At 37.3% G+C, this 20717-nt stretch overlaps 1 protein-coding gene, 1 non-coding gene and 1 pseudogene across 8 annotated transcripts; 1 reads left to right on the top strand and 2 right to left on the bottom strand.

Annotated features, from left to right (window-relative positions):
* Positions 1-3907: 3907 nt before the first annotated feature.
* LOC103945672 (probable NOT transcription complex subunit VIP2) lies at positions 3908-11180 on the top strand. Of its 7 annotated transcripts, none has more exons than XM_009356270.2 (15): positions 3908-4065; positions 5292-5424; positions 6044-6149; positions 6220-6398; positions 6560-6608; positions 6723-6941; positions 7647-7853; positions 7932-8033; positions 9092-9180; positions 9290-9472; positions 9780-10205; positions 10301-10353; positions 10433-10474; positions 10736-10880; positions 10967-11180. In XM_009356270.2, exons 2-15 carry the CDS (start codon positions 5407-5409, stop codon positions 11024-11026), a joined length of 1878 nt encoding a protein of 625 aa, XP_009354545.1. In that variant the 5' UTR covers positions 3908-4065; positions 5292-5406; the 3' UTR covers positions 11027-11180. The 7 variants fall into 7 exon arrangements, with proteins under 7 accessions (XP_009354545.1, XP_009354544.1, XP_048444811.1 ...); XM_009356269.2 differs by having other exon boundaries at positions 9089-9180; XM_048588854.1 differs by having other exon boundaries at positions 6560-6941; positions 7950-8033.
* LOC125479534 lies at positions 6072-6149 on the bottom strand. The gene has a single exon (XR_007260094.1). It is a non-coding gene; the product is annotated as a small nucleolar RNA snoR35 (small nucleolar RNA).
* Positions 11181-12451: 1271 nt separating the features above from the next.
* On the bottom strand, positions 12452-14935 carry LOC103945708 (annotated as a pseudogene).
* Positions 14936-20717: the final 5782 nt, after the last annotated feature.

Below are 20717 nucleotides of genomic sequence, written 5' to 3'. Positions count from 1 at the left end.
ATGAATACAATGAATGAATTCGATCTTCAATTTAAAATATTTACACAAGTGGATATCACAAAATCTTATGTTATACTTAATGAAAGTATAAATAAATTCCAAGTATTAGTCAATCTATCATTTTGTTGGGATACGAATTTTCCAAAACTAATTTCAATGATCCAAACCGTCAAACTTGTTTGTATATGCTTGGAGATTACATCAACAAAAAATCACAAAAAATAAACATTTAGAGATTAAGTAACGGGACAAATCTTTTCGACGGTTAAAAACAAAAAATCACGATTTAACGGTTATTTTAACTCTGATTTTGATGATTTTTTACAGGTACACTCCTTGAGCCTATATGAATACAATGAATGAATTCGATCTTCAATTTAAAATATTTACACAAATTGATACAACAAAAGTTTATGTTATACTTAACGAAAGTATAAATAAACTTTAAGTGTTAGTCAATCTATCGTTTTAATGGGATACGAATTCTCCAAAACTAATTTCAACGATCTAAACCGTCAAACTTGTTTGTATATGCTTGGAGATCACATCAGCAAAAAATCACAAAAAACAAACATTCAGAGATCAAGTAACGGGACAAAGCTTTTCGACGGTTATAAACGAAAAATCACGATTTAACGGTTATTTTAACTCCGATTTTGATGATTTTTTACAGCTACACTCCTTGACCCTATATAAATACAATGAATGAATTCGATCTTCAATTTAAAATATTTACACAAGTGGATACCACAAAATCTTATGTTATACTTAATGATAGTATAAATAAACTAAGTCTTAGTCAATCTATCGTTTTGTTGGGATACGAATTCTCCAAAACTAATTTCAACGATCCAAACCGTCAAACTTGTTTGTATATGCTTGGAGATCACATCAACAAAAAATCACAAAAAACAAACATTCAAAGATCAAGTAACGGGACAAAGTTTTTCGACGGTTATAAACGAAAAATTACGATTTAACTGTTATTTTAACTCCGATTTTGATGATTTTTTACAGGTACACTCCTTGACCCTATATGAATACAATGAATGAATTTGATCTTCAATTTAAAATATTTACACAAGTAGATACCACAAATCTTATGTTATACTTAATAAAAGTATAAATAAACTCTTAAGTGTTAGTCAATCTATCGTTTTGTTGGGATACGAATTCTCCAAAACTAATTTCAACGATCCAAACCGTCAAACTTGTTTGTATATGCTTGGAGATCACATTAACAAAAAAATCACAAAAAACAAACATCCGAGATCAAGTAACGGGACAAAACTTTTCGACGGTTATAAACGAAAAATCACGATTTAACGGTTATTTTAACTCTGATTTTGATTATTTTTTACAAGTACACTCCCTGACCCTATATGAATACAATGAATGAATTTGATCTTCAATTTAAAATATTTACACAGGTGGATACCACAAAATCTTATGTTATACTTAATGAAAGTATAAATAAGCTCTAAGTGTTAGTCAATCTATCATTTTGTTGGGATACGAATTCTCCAAAACTAATTTCAACGATCCAAACCGTCAAACTTGTTTGTATATGCTTGGAGATTACATCAACAAAAAATCATAAAAAACAAACATTCAGATATTAAGTAACGGGACAAAGCTTTTCAACGGTTATATACGAAAAATCACGATTTAACGATTATTTTAATATATTTTTATATGGTATAATATTATTATTTTATTTCTTTTCATAATTATTTTGATAAACTTCTCATAATTTGAATAATTTTTAATGTTTGGTTTTTCTATACTTAGTTTATGCGGAAGAGAGTTTTAACGTGGAAAACCTTACTGAAAACATCTTTAACATAACTCTTCAAGGCAATAGATCAAGCCAAAGTTTCAATACAATTTCATGATGATCGATGTAAATTGAAGATTTTGTAGATAGAGGTGTAAACTTTTGAAAAAGACTTACAATCTTGAAAACCAAAACTCTTTCATTTTGCATATCCTTGCACATTTAATATTTGTAATAGATTAGTAGTGTATGTATTATTTTTTTATTAGGCTCTTATTTTCGAGTGTAGATATAGTACTTAAATGACAAATGTTTTAATGTTTTGAAGTAATATTTATGTAGCAATGTGTGGTATGTGCAAATTTAAATTTTTTGTTTTCTTCTTAACGGGTCATAACGGGTCGGGTCACTTTACCCGTTGGGTAGAGTGACTTGACATGTTCAGGACCCGTTAAGATAACGGGTGTGATATGACACGACCCGTTAAAATAACAGGTGTTACACGAAAACGACACGAACACGACAGACATGACCCGTTCTCCAGGCCTACACACGGTGACTATTTAGAGTGTCAATAATATTCGCAAATGAAAAAGCATTACAAAAAAGTTACATTCTCTAATTTTTCTCCAGTAGTACACAACACCGATTGAAAATATAATATCTAATTGTTGTAGAAATTAAATCTAATGGCTAAAACACCCATAACATTGATTGTTTTGTATTTCATCCTCAAAACCATTACAGAAGATGATTTGTTCATCCAGTGCATTCTTCGACACAATTTATGCAACTTTATGCGAGTTAAGGGATTGGGGAGTTCCGAGGTCGTTACCTTCAATTAAAAAAAAGGGATTGGAGAGTTGGAGAAATAGGTGAAGTGTGTTTAAATGAGAAGAGATCCTTTCCGGATCTCTTTCACCAAGACCACATGATCAAGTAATCCGGAACTTTGAAATTTCATCAAACGACCTACCTGTTTTGACCCCTTAAATGCTATAATAATTTTTTGCCGTTAGATGAAATTTCAAAGACTCAGATCATTTGATCCGGTAATCTTGGTAGAAGAGATCCGAAAAAGATCTCTTCTCGTATTGACATGAGTGAGATGGTAGCAAGAAGGTGCTTATGCCGCAACAGTGGCCCTTATAGGCCTAGCCGAAAAGGGGCAGCACTCTTCACTTCAATAGCAGATCACCTGCTAAAAAGCCCACTGGGATAGTAACAGCTTTCTCTTAATTTTCGATTGTCGGTTGAATGAGCTGAAGAGGGTCAAATGACATAAATTTACATGAGATGTGTGGAAGGTAAAAAAGGTGTGTAGATAGCAACACTCTTGAGATATTCTATGGAAAACATGAATATGCTTTGTTAAAAAATTCTATGCAGATGATCCTTGTATCCTTGCACAATTCAATGTGCTGAGAATACAGTTTGGTGCATCAATTATTAGAGTATAATTGGTTGAAAATTTGAAAAAAAAATTCAAAACAATTATAATATGACACTTGATGTATATACCTGTATTTCTGACTGTTTTTTCCTAAAAAAAAAAAAGATCTTCCCGAGAAAAACTATTTTAAATAAAACTTCTAAATTACAACTAAAGTCAAGAAATCAAGTATACCACCTTAATATATAAGAATTGAAGATTTTTTCACAACAAAAATTATGCTTTTATTCCCGATTTTTATCTTATGATGTTTTATCTAACAAAAAATGTTTTTGCCAGTTAATATTACAATCTAGTGATATATATATTTTTTTTAAGTTAGAGGTTTTAGGTCAATTATCGTCAAAGACGAATTTAAACTATATTATTGCTACTCAATTGTGAGACTTAGCCTAATCCCGTACTTCTTAATATACATTACATCAGTTGTTAAAAAAAAAAAAAATGTTTTATAAGCAAAAATTTATTTTCATTTCGTTATAAAAGTAAAAAAATTACAACTTTTGTTTTGGGCAATAGAAACAACCACAATCGACAATTGGCAATCGAGATTCTCCTCACTAAATTACCATTTTCCTTTATTACCCTGCACCCAGGCCCACCTAAATTATCAGATCCAACAGTCACCCGACAGCCACAGACTGCGGCCCACTCCACCACACGTACTCGCCGCCGCATACGATCTTTTCTCTTCTCCCTACACCGAACTTTATCATCGAAAAATCTCGACATTTTCTTTCTGCTCTGACGTTCTCCTCTTCTCTCTTTAGGGCAATCTAACTCGCTGTTTGACTCAGACCTCCAAACCCTCGCTCTCGCTGATCTGCTCCCTCAGGTACTAACTCTCTCCTCTCTCTCTCCGACCCGGACTCGATCCCGACTCGGTCCGAGTTCGTTCCTCTTTTGTGGATCCTCGCGCCTGTGACTGTTGAGGAAATTTTGGCTTTGGTGCCCTAGCAACATCGCTCTCTCTCCTAGGGTTTTTGGGAGAGGTTTTTGATTTTAGGATTTTAACATCGAAATGACTGAGGCAAGTGTGCGTTGCGTTGCATTTTGCTTGGCTGTCGAGAAAATTTGGATTAATGAAGAAACCAGAAAGTATTGGAGTTTATGATTTAAGTGTTAGTTTTTGTATTCGTTATAATTTATGGCGTGAGATCTTTTCCTTTCTTTTTTTATTTTTAAATTTTCGTTTTAGTCTCAGAGAAGAAAATTAAACTGCTAATTTACTGGATATGAATATTTTAGCGATTGAAAATGGGGTAGTTTGTGGAACGTCTCGAATTATGAGTTAATCTTTGGTGAAGCATATTACAACATTCCGGTGTCGTGTTTTGATTTTGAAATGGTGTTAGATGTTTTTGAAAATCTTTTCAGTGAGTTAAAGTGCATTTGAAATTGGGAAGCAGATGGTTAAGTCTGTGGGAATCTGAGAAAGTTACTGGAGAACTCTGTAATTTTCTTCTTGGGATTGCTCACCTTTAAGATATTGTATAGTTTACCTTTTCATTTTATGGAACTTGTTATAGTAATTGATAGTTTCATTTGCATTTGGGAAGTCGAGAGTACATAAAAAATCTGGACACCTTATGCTGCAAGAGATACATTGCATTAGTAATTTAGTTAGTCATTGCAAAATTAATATGTAGAAGATTTTGGGTTTCTGTAAAGCTGATTATAGTGTGTCAATTCCTTGCCTAAGAAAACCCAGTTTGGGACTTAAGAACAACGGTTTGTACCTTGTGGTCTCAGGTTAGAAACCCCAAGGTACCTACCTTGCAATGACTAGTGTTTTATTCCCCCAAAGATTGTAGGGGTAGGCAGTGGATCCAGTTTAGAAGCTGTGTCAGCAAGGTTGACATGTTGAGTCCTGGGTTTTAAAAGAAATGAAATAAATACTTGTACCGTACCATAATCTCTCATATGTGTGTTTGTGTGTGTTGGTTGTGTATCTGTGTGGAATTATTTTGTACTAAAGTTGATGCCAAGTTATTGAATTATTATGGATGCATCTGTAGGCTATTTGTCAACAAAGAAGATTTATCAAGTTGTCCTTTTCAGGCTATAGGTGATTTGTTAACAGAGAAGATATATCAAGTTGTTCGTACAAGGAAGGGTTATTTCTCGGCAAGGAAGCAAGGAATGCGTTATTGCATGACCTTTTGATGCTCATGCAATGTCGGGTTTACTTAATGTACAGTCTTTTGTCCATATCACTTCTCTACAGTAAAATTTGTTTATAAGATATTAAGATTGTCTTCTTGACTCAAAATGTTATCTTTTTCCCAACAAGTCTGTCTAATCATTTAAGGTTTTGGATCGTTTAATGATTGAACTCTGGATTTGTTTTTGAAAGAAATGTGTCATTTGTCTGTTCATGTATCTTTCCAAGCACTTGCACTTATACACGGCTTTTTTCTCCTTCAATTTTAACATTGTCGTGAAATGCTCGTTAGGATTTGCACTTTATTTGCAAATATTTTATGGTCAGACCATGATGCTGTATGCTTTTGTTTCTAAATTTTTGGTGATTTCATGCATGTCTATTGTTTATTAGTGTTATGGTTTGCATGATGAACTATAATTATTTTTGCAGTATACGAGAATTGTTAAAATATTGAATAGTTTTTCTAATTTTATGTTTTAGACAGAATGGTGCCAAATATTGTATTCCTTGCAGTTATTGTTGCAGTCGTGATTTTTAGGATTACGAGGAATTTAAAGTCTCTAGTGTTGATATGTGTTTTGTGTTTCATATGTGTTGTATAATTTGTTCATTTATGACATGAAACCTAATTTGTTTTTGGTTGCAGTCTTCTCTAAACGGATCAGCCTCAAATCTCCCAGACAGTAGTGGGCGATTTGCGTCATCTTTCTCTGGTCAATCTGGTGCAGCTTCTCCTGTTTTTCATCACTCAGGTGGGTTACTATTGCTTGAGTTTCTTGTGTTAGTGTCAATGTTAGTGAAATTTCAAGTTTCTTTCTGCAGGAAGTATGCAGGGATTGCATAATATTCATGGGAGCTTCAATGTTCCCAACATGCCAGGTACATTAACATCAAGAAACTCAACAATAAATAATGTTCCTTCTGGTGGAGTCCAACAACCAGCTGGAAGCCTCTCTGGCGGACGATTCACATCAAATAACCTTCCTGTTGCTTTGTCTCAGGTACATGGGATATGTATTTCGTATGCTGATTGTAGTTTTGAGAGTAGTGACATAATCGATGGACCTCTCTCTCTGCCTCTCTCTGCCTCTCTCTGTCATTCTTTGTCTTGTATTTTACTCTTCTTCCATATTTTCCTTAAAAAAAAAAACTGTTTTTGCAGTTATCTCATGGAAGCTCCCATGCACATTCAGGAGTCACTAATAGAGGAGGTATAAGTGTAGTAGGAAACCCTGGATTTAGTAGTAGCACAAATGGAATTGGCGGTTCTATTCCTGGGATTCTCCCTACATCTGCTGCAATTGGTAACCGGAGTGCTGTTTCAGGATTGGGCGTGTCCCCTATTTTGGGAAATGCAGGTCCTCGGATTACAAGTTCCATGGGAAACATGGTTGGTGGGGGAAACATTGGGAGGAGTATTAGCACTGGTGGAGGCTTGTCGGTGCCTGGTCTTGCTTCTCGTCTGAATTTAAGCGGAAATAGTGGATCTGGAAGTTTAACTGTACAAGGGCAAAATCGCTTGATGAGTGGCGTGCTACCACAAGGTATATTGCCTTCCTTATGGAATTAGTTCTTTTCGTGCTTTATAACTATAGTTAGGCCTTCTGCAGTGGTTAAGGTGAGTTTGATTCCTATAACGCAATTACTACAATGGTATGAGTTTGATAGACGTGAGTTATATCTATTAGTTGCAGAATCCGTCCAATTTTTATTCTCATATTGGTTATTCCATTTTCTTTCAGAACGTTTGTCATTGATTGTATAGGAATCAAACTCATGAGTTCAATATATTGAGCTCAGAGTTGGAATCACGCTCATAGAACTCAAATTTTTTGGACTATTGTATGAATTTGATTCCTACAAAATTGGAAACAAACTCAATTTTATCAGCCTACTGTGGAAGGCCTTAGCTATGAGACTCTTGACTTAGGTTCTAGTAAGATTTGATGTTTGAAATGAATTTGAGCTCTGGTTCACGATTTGTTATAAGATTTCGTTTGCTTATTAATTTGGTAATCAATGCAAATACTATAATTTTTTTTAATACCTTGGTGGATTCTGCTGAACTGTTGTAACACAGTTTGGTGTAGTTCCTTAGTTTTTCGGTTTGAATAGCAGTCCAAGAACTAGCAGGCTCAGCTGTATTGGTTGTTATTGCATATGGATGTCTGGTGCTGAAATGAAATTGTTTTATCATTTTATCAAATTTTGCTTATGGAATCTTCCTGTACATAATTTTCTGGTTTCAGGGTCTCCGCAAGTAATTTCGATGCTAGGAAATTCTTACCCTAATGCTGGTGGTCCACTTTCTCAAAGCCATGTCCAAGTGAATAATTTGAGCTCGATGGGAATAATGAATGATGTGAATTCTAATGACAGTTCTCCTTTTGACATCAATGATTTCCCTTCATTAACAAGTCGTCCTAGTTCTGCGGGAGGGCCTCAGGGGCAGTTGGGTTAGTAAAGAAATATGATGCAGTTTTGGTTGCATCCTATACAGTAATTGGAATATAATATACAGAAATTTTTTTTAGGTTCACTACGAAAACAAGGCCTTGGTGTTAGTCCTATTGTTCAACAGAACCAAGAGTTCAGCATCCAAAATGAGGACTTTCCAGCTTTACCAGGATTTAAAGGTGCGATATATTCATATATAAGAATATTTGTTTTTGCAGTTGCATAATTTAAATTTAACCAAGACTAGAGTTTGAAATTTAATATTTTGAGAAATGTTTCTTCGGAAGGTGATTTTCAGATGTTAGTAGTCTTTGACCTGTCATTTTTTTTTGGTGATTTTACATTTTTATTTCCAAGTTTTAGAAGATTGAGGGTATTCTGAATTTTCATTCAACTTCATCTCTCTCTCTCTCTCTCAAACACACACACACACACACACACACACCCACACCCACCACACACACACTCTCTCTCTCTCTCTCTCTCAAACATATATATCCCCAAATGTGATTAACATGCTCCCAAAACTATATGAAATAGAAGAATCGGAAAGGAGTTTTGCTCTTCTAGTCAATTGCTCCTACCTCCACTATATTATCTTGAAAGAAATCCTTCTCTTGTGTTTCAAAAATTAAATTAGTTACTAATCTATGAAAATAGTGGACAGAATTCCTAAATGACTTGCCATTTTGCTAGTATGCTGACCTCTTCACAAAATAATGTAGCCTCCATATATACTTGATATGTTCATCCTTTAATTTCTACCTAATTTATCCTACCATCCCCCATTGTGTTCTTTAGTTGTGTATGAGGAAAGTGCATTACAATTGTCGGGGACAGAGGTAGACTTGTGATAATGGATTGGTTTTGGGGCTTTTATTCTTTTTTCTCTTTGGTGGGTTGGTGTGGTTGAGTGGATGGAGAATTGTGGAAGGATGGATAGAAGGGCACCCTTTGAGCTGAGGAACTAGGTGGTGTCAGATAACCATGGGTGCCAATATATCTTTCATCTACCGTTTTTTTTTTGTTACAACTGAAGGGATGTAATCATGTAACCCTTGACCTATCATACTCCTAAACCATTTCCTCCTCCCTCACTACTTAGGATAACCCCAAGGACTTAGCGTTATGTCATTTTTACCACATATACATACTGCTTGAATAGTTGAACAACATTCCTGTAGCGGAGGCTGCTGGCCCACTTGCATTTTTGACCTTATTATTAGATCTTCAGCAGGTGGTGATGCTGAATATGGGATCAATATGCACCAGAAAGAACAACTCCATGACAATGCTGTGTCGATGATGCAATCTCAGCACTTCCCAGTGGGTTCTAAGCTTTAAATCAAAGAAGAGTCTTTTCCCCCCTTCCCCTTGGATTATTACTTGCAGCAAATTGCTCTAAGCCCTTATATCTATGTATATTGTTTTGCAGATGGGACGGTCCTCAGGATTTAACTTGGGGGGAACTTATTCTTCTCATAGGCCACAACAGCAACAACATGCTCCATCAGTCAGCAGTAGTGGTGTCTCGTTTTCACAAGTAAACAATCAGGATCTTCTCCATATGCATGGTTCAGACATATTCCCATCATCACATTCAACTTATCATTCACAGGTCTGGTAGTTTGGTTTCACAAATTATTCTTTTTGTTATAATGGGGTTTCACTGTGGGGATAGATTGTATGGTGATTTTATTCTTATGGTGTCATTCAACGTGGATTGGAAAACATATTCTTATGATTGTAGGTATTATATCTAATGATTTGATTCAGAATGATTTGTTGGTCCAATAAAGTCGATTCTAGTGCATTGGGAAAGTTGAATGGTTTTTTATCCTCAGATCGGGAAAAGCTTGAGTTAAAAGCATTTATTTAAATTCTCTAGTAATTGTGGGATCTAACATCTAAAACTTTTGATTCAGACTAGTGGAGGACCTCCTGGCATTGGATTAAGACCTCTGAATTCTGCCAATTCAGTTTCTGGTATGGGTTCATATGACCAGCTTATTCAGCAGTATCAACAACAAAATCAATCCCAGTTTCGGCTGCACCAGATGTCAGCTGGCAATCAATCGTTTAGGGATCAGGGAATGAAATCCATGCAGTCAGCGCAATCTGCTCCAGACCTATTTGGTTTGCTTGGATTGTTAAGTGTCATAAGGATGAGTGATCCTGATCTTACATCCCTTGCACTTGGAATTGATTTGACAACACTTGGATTAAACTTGAATTCAACAGAAAACCTTCACAAGACTTTTGGTTCCCCATGGTCTGACGAGCCAGCTAAGGGTGATCCAGAGTTTAGTGTTCCACAATGTTACTATGCTAAACAACCGCCTGCACTACATGTGAGCTGTTCTTTTTATTAAAAATCATTTTTTAAATTCAATCTTCTTCATGCATATTGTGCCTCTGTGCTCTAAACTCACTTTGGTGGCTGCAGCAAGGGTATTTTTCAAAGTTTTCCGTGGAAACGTTGTTCTATATCTTTTACAGGTGCTTCTTGTTGGACCTCTCAAGTTATTTTCAATTTTCAAAGTATTGAACTCACGGAGTCATTCTTTTTTGTTTGCAGCATGCCCAAAGACGAGGCCCAATTATATGCTGCCAATGAACTGTAAGCGTTCATTTGTTTATAAATTTGTATTATTTCCCTTATATAAAAAGTTTAAAAACCCCATAATATGCGTACGTTTGTCCACTTAAGAGCTTGTAGTGATGGAATACTCTTGACCTCTTAACAGTTTCTTTGAGATCATGTTTTAAATCCTATGTGCCCTTCTTTTTACGACATAAGAGTGTTTAATGTTCAGCAATATATATAAACAAGCCTTGATTGGTGTGTACTAAAATGTTGTATGACATTTGTTGTTGGCAGCAATAATAGAGGCTGGTTTTATCACAAGGAACACCGCCTATGGTTCATAAGAGTACCCAACATGGAGCCAGTTGTGAAGACCAACACGTTTGAGAGAGGATCTTATCACTGCTTTGATCCCAATACCTTTGAAACTATCCGAAAGGTAAACTGATTGAATTATATTTCGTGCATTTTATCCTAACTTGACAAATTGTAGTCCCCTGAGTTGAACCTATATTTTATGCGCAGGATAATTTTCTTGTGCATTACGAGTTGTTGGAGAAGAGACCGGTGTTACCACAGCATTGATGGTCTTAATGTTTTAGAATGTAAAGTTTCAGTTGACGGATGTCATTCATTAGAACGTAATTCAGTTTCTCGTATCAATGTTCCTTCAATTTAGCAATTGTAAGCAATTGTCTTATACACCTTATTGCCGTGTTCAGCTAATCAGCTTCTTACCCTTCTGTTTTTACCAATTTAAGCGACTGCTCGAACGATAACTGTTGTCTGAAGTAGCTGCTGCTTTGACGCTGGGCTGCAAGGTTTAAGCATTGGAGGTAAAATTTGTTACTTAACAGTAGTTTGATTTTTAAAAGGGTCAACTGATTGGTTGAAATTTTGCTATTAAAGTGCTTGTATGGACAAAAGTGTTTTGTAAAATTTCAACCATTGTTAGAAGCATTGTTTGAAGTTTTGAGTATCTCCTTGGTGCTTTATACAGGGAAGTGAGTTTTGCACGCTTTTGTCACCGGCTCACCCCCTGTTTATTTTTGGTCCTTGAATTGAATAAAATTAACGGCGAATTATTTTTTCCAGAAAAAAAGATCAAAGGAGAATTAAAAGCAAAAATAAACAGGAATTTATAGAAACAAAAAACAGCGGAAATTATTTCCCTTTATACGTTGAATTGTCTAGAGTGGCCTTCAATGAAAAGTTAGAGAGGCAATCTTTGGATTATATTTCTGAAGACTGATTATTGAGTCGAGTAATTCTAAGACAAACACAAAGTTCATATAAGTTTGTTTGGCTAGAGATTTTTTAAGCCGTTTGGTAATTATTTTGTTTTCAGTTTTAAATAGGAAATTGTTATTGGTATTTTAAATTTATTATTCTACATTCCAAACTTTCTATATTTAGAAAGAAAATACATTTGTAAGGAGTGTAGAATAAGATTTTTTGAGTGCCAATTTCTCTTTAAATATTTTGAGTTTTCAAAATTCAACTTTTATTTTTTTCTGAAACTAGAACTTGAAAAGATTATCAAACGGGCTCTTAGTTATCACACAATGAGTGAGAGAGATGTAATTGGTTTGTTGGCTGCTTTGTGTGGCCTCTTAACGTCCGGTGATCCTAAGCTACGTTATGGGATTCTGGGATTTGGAGTTTAACGAAGCACTACCATCGGAGCAATGTGCCTGGTTATGGAATAACCCGGAGGATTTTCGGGCTAGGGTTCTCCAGGCGAAATACTTTCGTTGAGCAGACTGCGTCCAGAGGATACCGTCCATCCTTGGGCTTGGGTAGTTTGTTGGGAGGAAGTTGTTGCGTCAAGGTTTGAAGTGGCTTGACAAGTCTGGTTGCTTGCGACTTGTTACATTTGCTTGTTCTTTGGAAAATATACCAACACTTTTGTTCAAAAACAGCACAACAAGAAGGTGGGAGAAAAAGCACACACACGCACACACAAGGTATACAAGCATCAAAACGAATTAAAGATGATGATGATACTAATCAAATGACAGTCGGATTCTAGAAGCATACGAGAGCAGGTCCTCGCTGCTTTCGATTATGGTCATGACGTCTTCTTTCAATGACAAGGACGCTTCTATGCCATCACCATCTCTCCTGTCACTTGAACAAATTAAACCATTGGATGGTTGAGACGTTCCCCATGATGGCTTTCCCCATCCGAAATTGGTTTCATACAACGGAAACCTGCACCAGCTGCTGCAAGTATACATTTCTATATCTCTGCTCAACAAAAGTGTCATATCCCTACCCGGGCTCCACCACATCCTGGGCTTGACTCTGTTGTAACACGATATTGTCCGCTTTAGGCCCCGACCATGCTCTCACGGTTTTGTTTTTGGGAACTCACGTGAGAACTTCCCAATGGGTCACCCATCCTGGGATTGCTCTCGCGCGACTCTGCCGTAACACGATATGGCCCGCTTTGGGCCCCGACCATGCCCTCACAGTTTTGTTTCTGGGAACTCACGCGAGAACTTCCCAATGGGTCACCCATCCTGGGATTGCTCTCGCGCGAACTCGCTTAACTTCAGAGTTCTGATGAACTCTGAAGCCAGTGAGTCCCCAAGAGGCCTCGTGCTATATGGAGGTGGGCATGCACATATAAGGCATAGAGGATCCTCTCCCCTGGACGATGTGGGATCTAACAATCCACCCCCCTTAAGGGCCTGACGTCCTCTTCGGCACACTTCCGGCCAGAGATTGGCTATAATACCAAATTGTAACATCCCGACTCAGGCTCTACCACATCCAGGGCTCAACTCTGCCGGAGTTCATCGAAACTCTGAAGTTAAGCGAGTTCGCGCAAGAGCAATCCCAAGATGGGTGACCTACTGGGAAGTTCTCATGTGAGTTCTCAGAGACAAAACCGTGAAGGCGTGGTTGGTGCCCAAAGCGGACAATATTGTGCTACTGCGGAGTTGAGTCCGGGATGTGATGGAGCCCAGGTTGGGATGTGATAATTTGGTATCAGAGTCAATCCCTGGCCAGAAGTGTGTTGACGAGGACGTTGGGCCCCTAATGGGGGGTCGATTGTTAGATCCCACATCGCCCAGGGGAAAGGATCCTCTATGCCTTATATGTGTATGCCCACCTCTATATAGCACGAGGCATTTTGAGGACTCACTGGCTTCGGAGTTCATCGGAACTCTGAAGTGAAGCGAGTTCGCGCGAGAGCAATCTCAGGATGGGTGATCCATTGGGAAGTTCTCGTATGAGTTCTCAGAAACAAAACCGTGAGGGCGTGGTCAGGGTCCAAAGTGGACAATATCGTGCTACAGTGGAATCGAGCCCGAGTCGGGATGTGACAAAAAGACCCGTAGACCTTTTGATGGTTTGACATACTTCCTCACCATTGACTCCATTTAGATGCTTTTCCTTATATTCCTCAATCCCCTTCCTGAGTTTACCAACCAAGCTCTCGAGTTTTACTTCGCTCTCTGCTGTGGTCAATGTTGCAGCGTACCACACGAAATTCCCCCGTGTGTTTTCTGTCACAGACTGCCGCCATCTTTTGCGCATGTTCAAGGTTGCACACCACATAGATGGCTTCATAAGACCAAACTTCGATCTTCATGCTTGTATTAGGCTTTTCCAAATGACTGCCGATACTACTTTAACACGTGTTGGCTTTGGCACTATGGAGCTAGTAGCCTTAGACTTGAGAGCAGAAATTTTCGAAGCATCAAACACAAATCTCCTCGTCGCGTGTCTCTCCATAGAAAATGTCACAGGAGCGCCTAGTGAGTCGAAGGAATCAAGGGATAGGGCAAGAGAAGCTGCAATACCGAATTCCTTGGGAAGCAGTACGTGGTGATCAGTAGTAGTACTACTGGCTAAGCCAAAAGCAAGTGTAGCCCAACATTTGATGAATGTGGCAGTTGTAAAAGCATCGGCGGCTTTATGGTAAATGCTGACCCCGATTGTTAATCCGCCAAATTCAAATAAGTTGGCTTGGACTAGCACAAGATATCCTGTCTCTGCTTGTGTGGACATACAATCAGTCGGAAGCAATTGTTTCAGGATCTCAAAATTGGGGTTTTCCAAAATCCTCGATACAGGACAGTTCACTTGGGCTTCAAGAAATGCAGCCCCACAATCATTGCAACTGATTGAAACATTATATTTGAATTCTCCGGCGAAGGGGTAGAATCGAGTGAGGGCTTCAGACAGTGATTTCTTTAGAAGGTTGGATCTTTTGGCAAACAAAGAACGATGATCGATATTTTTGACCTGGCCATTGTCGTTGTTATTGTTGTTAGGATAGAAGAAAAGTACTGGGATATAAATTTCAGGTTGATACTGATAAAAAACAGAGAGGTTCAAGCTTTAAAGGTGGTCAGAAGTTAGAGAGAGTGGTTTAATTGTTTCCTTGTGGACCACTTCAATCTTGATCTCCGAAGCCATATTTTGCTCCACACAAGTTGGGATTTTCATAAAGAGTTGGTCCATATAAGTAGGCAGGGTTACCACACAATGAGTCAATAATTCTTGGCTACTCAAGGTTTTAAAGGAAGTTTTCCTCGTAAACACTTTCTAATTGATTTACAAAAAATCGTGCTTATATTCACAACGGTTTCAACCATAAAAAAGAAGTTCTGTAAATTGGCCAAGAGTAGTAGCCAAGTATTATTCATGACCTGGTATCCCACGCTAGGCAATTCAGGGGAGGATTGGAAGGGTAACTAACCCTAGGTCCCTAACTCAACCTATAATTGGACTCACATTCGGGTTCCTGCAGATTCATTTGCGCTCGTGTTTCAATCATTTTCAAGTTGACTCGGGTTAGCTCAGGTTGGCCAATTTTATTTATCAAACATCAAATCAAATAGCGTCAGCACCAGTTAAAATTCAATTTGATAAATCACTATCAGTCTCAACTCAAACTTCAATTCCACATATCGGATTTGGATCATCTCCTGAGTTAATGGAGATGATCCTTTTGACCAATCATCGTGGATCGTTGGATTTTGATTCAACAGCTACAAACAGGGAGTCCCTTTAAAGTTATAATGATTGTAGTCGTTAGATAGAAATTTAACGGCCTACGATGATTGATCAGGAGGATCATCTCTATTAGCTCAGGAGAGGATCCAAATCCCCACATATCAACCTCCACAGAAAACCTGGAATCTTGCCGTCCCAAAACGTATACGTATTTTATATAATATGAAGTGGGATGAGTACGAGTGATATGTTATTTTAAACCAAATTGCATAATCCGAATCTGGACGTTGCATGCTATGTTCCTATGCACTATTATTTAATATCCTAAACCAATAAAACAAAAAAGTCTTGTATTATTATTGGCCCACTGTGTTAACAAAGCAGCACTTAACATCAGCCACCAACTCTACTGCCAACTTGGCTCAGTGCATTTCTTTTCTAGTCTTTGTTTGGGGTGATTGAACCGATCCGAACGGTTCGGTTTCGGAGATTAATTTTCTGATATTTTACTGTTCTGAATAATCATCAGATAAATTTTTTAATTCCGGATTTGGTTATGATTATTGTGGTATTCATTCCGATCTACAAAAACCGGATCATTTTCATTTTTAATAAAAAATATATTTTTATATGAAAAAGCGAGTTGTCAATAGTCATGCATTATTAAATTTGATAGGCCGTGCTAGTAATTATATGCATATATCATTGGCTTAAATGTTAAAATGATTCCTATGTTTTAGTCATTGGGTCAATTTAGTTTCTGTGTTTTCAATTTGGCCAATTTGGTCATTATGTTTATCTTCATTGGCCAATTAAGGACATTTCCATCTAGTTTATGTAAAAAAGAATTATAAATTATTATAAGCTTATTTTAAAAATTATAGTTTATGTGATTTAAAATATTTAAAATGAAATAAAATTAAGAATTAAAAGAAAATTTATTCTTCTCCCAACTCCCCGACCTCTTCCCTAACATTACCCCCTCACTTCTATGTCACAACCTTAATCATTTTTCAGATTGAAAGTTTTATTTCTTATAAGTGTTATTTCTCATTGATTTGCATTTTTCTATAAAGAGAAAGGGTAATTATTTCTCATATGATTTTTCTTATGAGTTTTTTTAAAAGAGATTGAATGAAATACCCTTAATTAGCTAACGGAAACAAACACGAGGACTAAATTAGCCAAATAAAAAATACAGAGACAAAATTGGTCATATGACTATAACACAGAGAACATTTTGACATTTAAGCCTATATCATTTTTCTATAGAAAGTATGATAGTCATTAAAATGATAAGAATAGCAGTACACGAAAATAGCAAATTTAAAATAAAAGTGACCCCTAGAAAAAGGAAGAGAGAGGGAGGGAGGGAGAAAACGGAAAACAAAATCGTAAGTCTGAAGAGGAAACAGAGAAAACTTACTGCCCGTATGAGAACGAAAAGTCACTCACTCACTATTATCCATATGAGTATATGTAAAACAGCCATCTGCTATGACAAATGTCAAACATCTAGCCTATGAGCTAGTTCTAATCTCAGACCTACATTACAACAACGAACAAAGTTAAAAATTTGCAGAAATTCAAAGGCTTTCCAACATGAAATCAGCTCCAAACTTCAATCCCAACAGTTTCTCCAAAAGCTTCGTTTTCTCAAAATTCTATCAGATGAACAATCTTCTTCCTGATGCAAATAGAGATTGCTTACATTAAATTAAGTAATGAGTCCATTGACTAGCATAAGAACAATTAAGACTTCAACGAAACGGTAAAGAAATTTAGAAAATTTAAGAGTAAAGCTGCACATTTTATCTGATGATAAAATATTCTGCTATTTATGAACTCCTTGAAGAAATACTTTTAAATGTATCAGATTTAGTCTGTCTGTCCTTTGTTTCTAGTTTGAACGGAATGAGATTGGAGACCACCGGTTGATTACGCAGCCTGCGCCTGTTTTTACCCTGGAAGTCCTTCAAGCCCTTTGGAGTCAGCCGGATGAAAGAATTCATGTCCAATATGTTTTACGCAGACTAATCCACGACACTGGACTAAACGTTGAAATCATAAACCTCGCTGCCCAAATTTTATGAAGATATATTTTGAATGAGTTTGTTGACCAAAAGTTGTTACGAGAACAAATAATTTACTTAACACAATTTTATCCTCGTCCATTTTTCCGAAGAGAGTTTTATTAGTTTGAGTTCGATCTATTTTAGACTACACGTCTATTAATTACGACCCTTCTTGTGGAAAGGAATGCCCTTTGATTCTAACTTGAAAAAATATGAATTTTGGGGATTGGTGTGCTTATTTGATTTTGCAACTGAACTTATGTCGAGCCCCAGATTGCCTATGAACCTAGGTCAAGTCACTCGTAGTTCCTTTGATTTGGTTTGGGGATTTTTAGTGCGTGAATGACCCACTAAAAAAGATTTTGTGTTTGGTTTATTTGGGTGAATTTGGTTGAATGAACAAAGATTTTAATTTGGATTTGTGGTGAATTTGGTTGAATGAGCCAGGGATTCGGTTTTGGATTTGGGGTGAATTTGGTTGAATGAACCAGGGATTCGATTTGGTCTTTTGGTTTTGCAGTTGCATCTAGAATGTGAAACTACATTGCCTACATATCCTTGACGGAATCAAACTGAAGTAGTTCTAGATTTTCAATGAGTGAATGAACCACGTGAATGACACGGGGTGTGTTTTTCCCACTTGTAACTTACTTTTTGTCCACACTTTCCTTCATCTACTCTGCTTTCATTTGGCACAAACTAGTGAGCAATGCATGCAAAGTCACTTAATAGCTCGCCGACTTTACCAGGTGCTAGAGCACCATTGCTATTTTTCACTTCCTTCCTTCATTTTGCGGACTTGCAAATCACGACGGGGATCTCTCATGTTTTCGTTGGATTGTTTACTGTGTTCAGTAGCTGTGAGAAGAGACGAAACTGAGTTTGAGACGAATTTGGCATCCAAGAACTGCATGAGTTTTGTACCCAAATACTTTGCGGGATTTAACACTTACGAAACGTTCATGGAAGTTAATGACCTGAGTTTTGCCGTTTTGGGATTTAACATCCAAGCTTTGCTCTTTGTAGAGCAAACAAAACCTGAGAACTTGATCGTGGGTTAAGTATCCTCTTCTTCATCGCAGGCGAAATGCCCATTTGTTTTGCCATGGGTACGGACAGGAGGAAGACGGTGAGTCGGGGTTGCTTCTGCTTTGCCCGTTTCGTGGAGGCCACGGCTTTCGCCAACTTCCTGGGAGAGGTGCGGCGACTATGGTGGAGGTATCATATCCTGCAGAGAGAGGACCTCTGGCCGGTCAAACTGTCCATCAAGAGAGCTTCTTTGCCCGGAAGATGGGGCGGCGGGTCTGCCTGCCATCAGGGAATCGGCGCTGCTCGGCCAGAGGAAGGGAGTCAGCGTCATCTTTTTGGGAAGGAAGAAAGGATTTTTGGGATTTGATAGAGAGCTGCATTGATGGCCACTCTGTTTGAGTGAATATTTAATGTTGGGTTTAGTGTGATTGGAGGTCCAAGAACGCAAAAAGTAAAAGAATGATTGGGCTCAGACAAGTCAACAACCCATGAAGAATTAAAAATCATTTTTGCCAAGGAATAGGCAACAAGCTTATGTGAAAAGTGACACTCAGAGGGCAGCTCATTCCCAACAAAAAGTACTTTTTAAGGGCATGGATAGGTAAATAAACAGTTACTCACCATGCTCTGAGGCCATCACCAAAGGAGGAGGCTTAGACAATCGAGCTAGATAGTCTATAAAAGCAGCGAGAGCCACAAGGAAGAATGACACTCAATCAATCAATCAGAAGACATCCAACTTTGTACTCCAACAAGCGAGAAACCAGAAAGTTTTAGTTTATTCAAACTTTACCCTTTTAGTCGTAGGTCCACCATAGAAAGTCATCTTTTGTCAAGTCTTAGAAGCTCTGTTACCTTTTCCTTGTGTTGTAGTATTGAATCCCTTTAGTAAACCCAATTTATATTTCATTCTCCAAGGATTGCAATCCCTGTAAAACACAAAAAGAAGTGGTTGCAAGAAAACGACCCTTGCCTAACAAGGTCATAATCTTGCCTGAGTCTCTTTTGTTTGTACTTACATAAATTAGATATGTTGTTCTATGCATCTTTCATTGGATCCTATATCATTTTTTACTACTTTTCATTCAAAGTTTCATCTATGATTAATCTTGCTAAACTAATTGACCTTGCGTCTTTATTGTTAACTCATAACTGTAACCAAAGAGTAGTTTGAAGGGCCCTGAACTCCCTTTAGTTGGACATATGATATTATGAGTAAAAGTCTTTGTTTACAAGGCAAAAAAAAAAAAAAAAAAAAAATCTTATATAGACTTAACCAATATGTAAACAATTCAATCGAACTAAGACGTCTAAATAACTTGTGGCGCAACTTAACCAATCTGTAAACAATCCAATCGAACTAAGATGTCTAAATAACTTGTGGTGCAAGTAATCAACCCATTTAATAAACAAAAAAAGAACAATCTGTTATACAAAGGTAACAGTGTCACGCTCAAACCCATATTGGTTTTTATTGTAAGCCTCAATGCCTAACAAAGGCCCTACAAAGGCATATTCAAACTAATAACAAACTCATATTGCATTACACCAAGCAGCAAACCTTGCCAGACATGCAAGACCCAGGAGAGTTATGCGAGGGACAGATCTAACCTGAACACACCCCGTTTTGGTATTGTCGGTGGAAGAAAGAGGTGGTGCCGCAGACTGCAAGAGTCCTGTGTTGAGGCTCCTAGCAAGGAGGAAGGAGATAACGAAGCATCTTTTGATGGTGACTGGGTTTTCAAGGCAATGCTCCCTATTAAAAGGATGGGTTGCTTTACCCCTCGTCGCCAATATTGATGAGGAAGAAAGAGAGATTTTTTTCCTCTTCCTATTTTCTCCTTCGTTAATGGCTGCCATGGGGCATCGCATCAGTCCCTCCATTTTTCTTGTGATTTGTGCTTCAGAAAGAACACCCAACACATTCTAGTGTGATCATCAATAAAGGTAAGAAAGAATTTGTTTCCTCCAAGAGTATTGATCTGCATTGGACCACAGATATCATAGTGTATCAGTTCTAGAGGTTGTGTTGCTCTCCAAGCCTTTTCCTTATTGAATGGTTCTCTGTGACCCTTCCCTGTAGCACATCCAGAGCAAACATGCTCAATGACTTGTAGTCTAGGTAAACCTTGCATCATTTCCTTCTCTTGTAGAAGCATCAAACTGATGTAGTTTAGATGTCCATATCTTCTATGCCA

This window comes from the organism of the source record quoted next, unplaced genomic scaffold, assembly GCF_019419815.1.
Source record: "Pyrus x bretschneideri cultivar Hongxiangsu unplaced genomic scaffold, Pyrus_bretschneideri_v1 Contig29, whole genome shotgun sequence".
Taxonomy (NCBI): Eukaryota; Viridiplantae; Streptophyta; class Magnoliopsida; order Rosales; family Rosaceae; genus Pyrus; species Pyrus x bretschneideri.
Note: the sequence above shows the minus strand (reverse complement) of the source record. Positions and strands in the feature narration are given on the sequence as shown.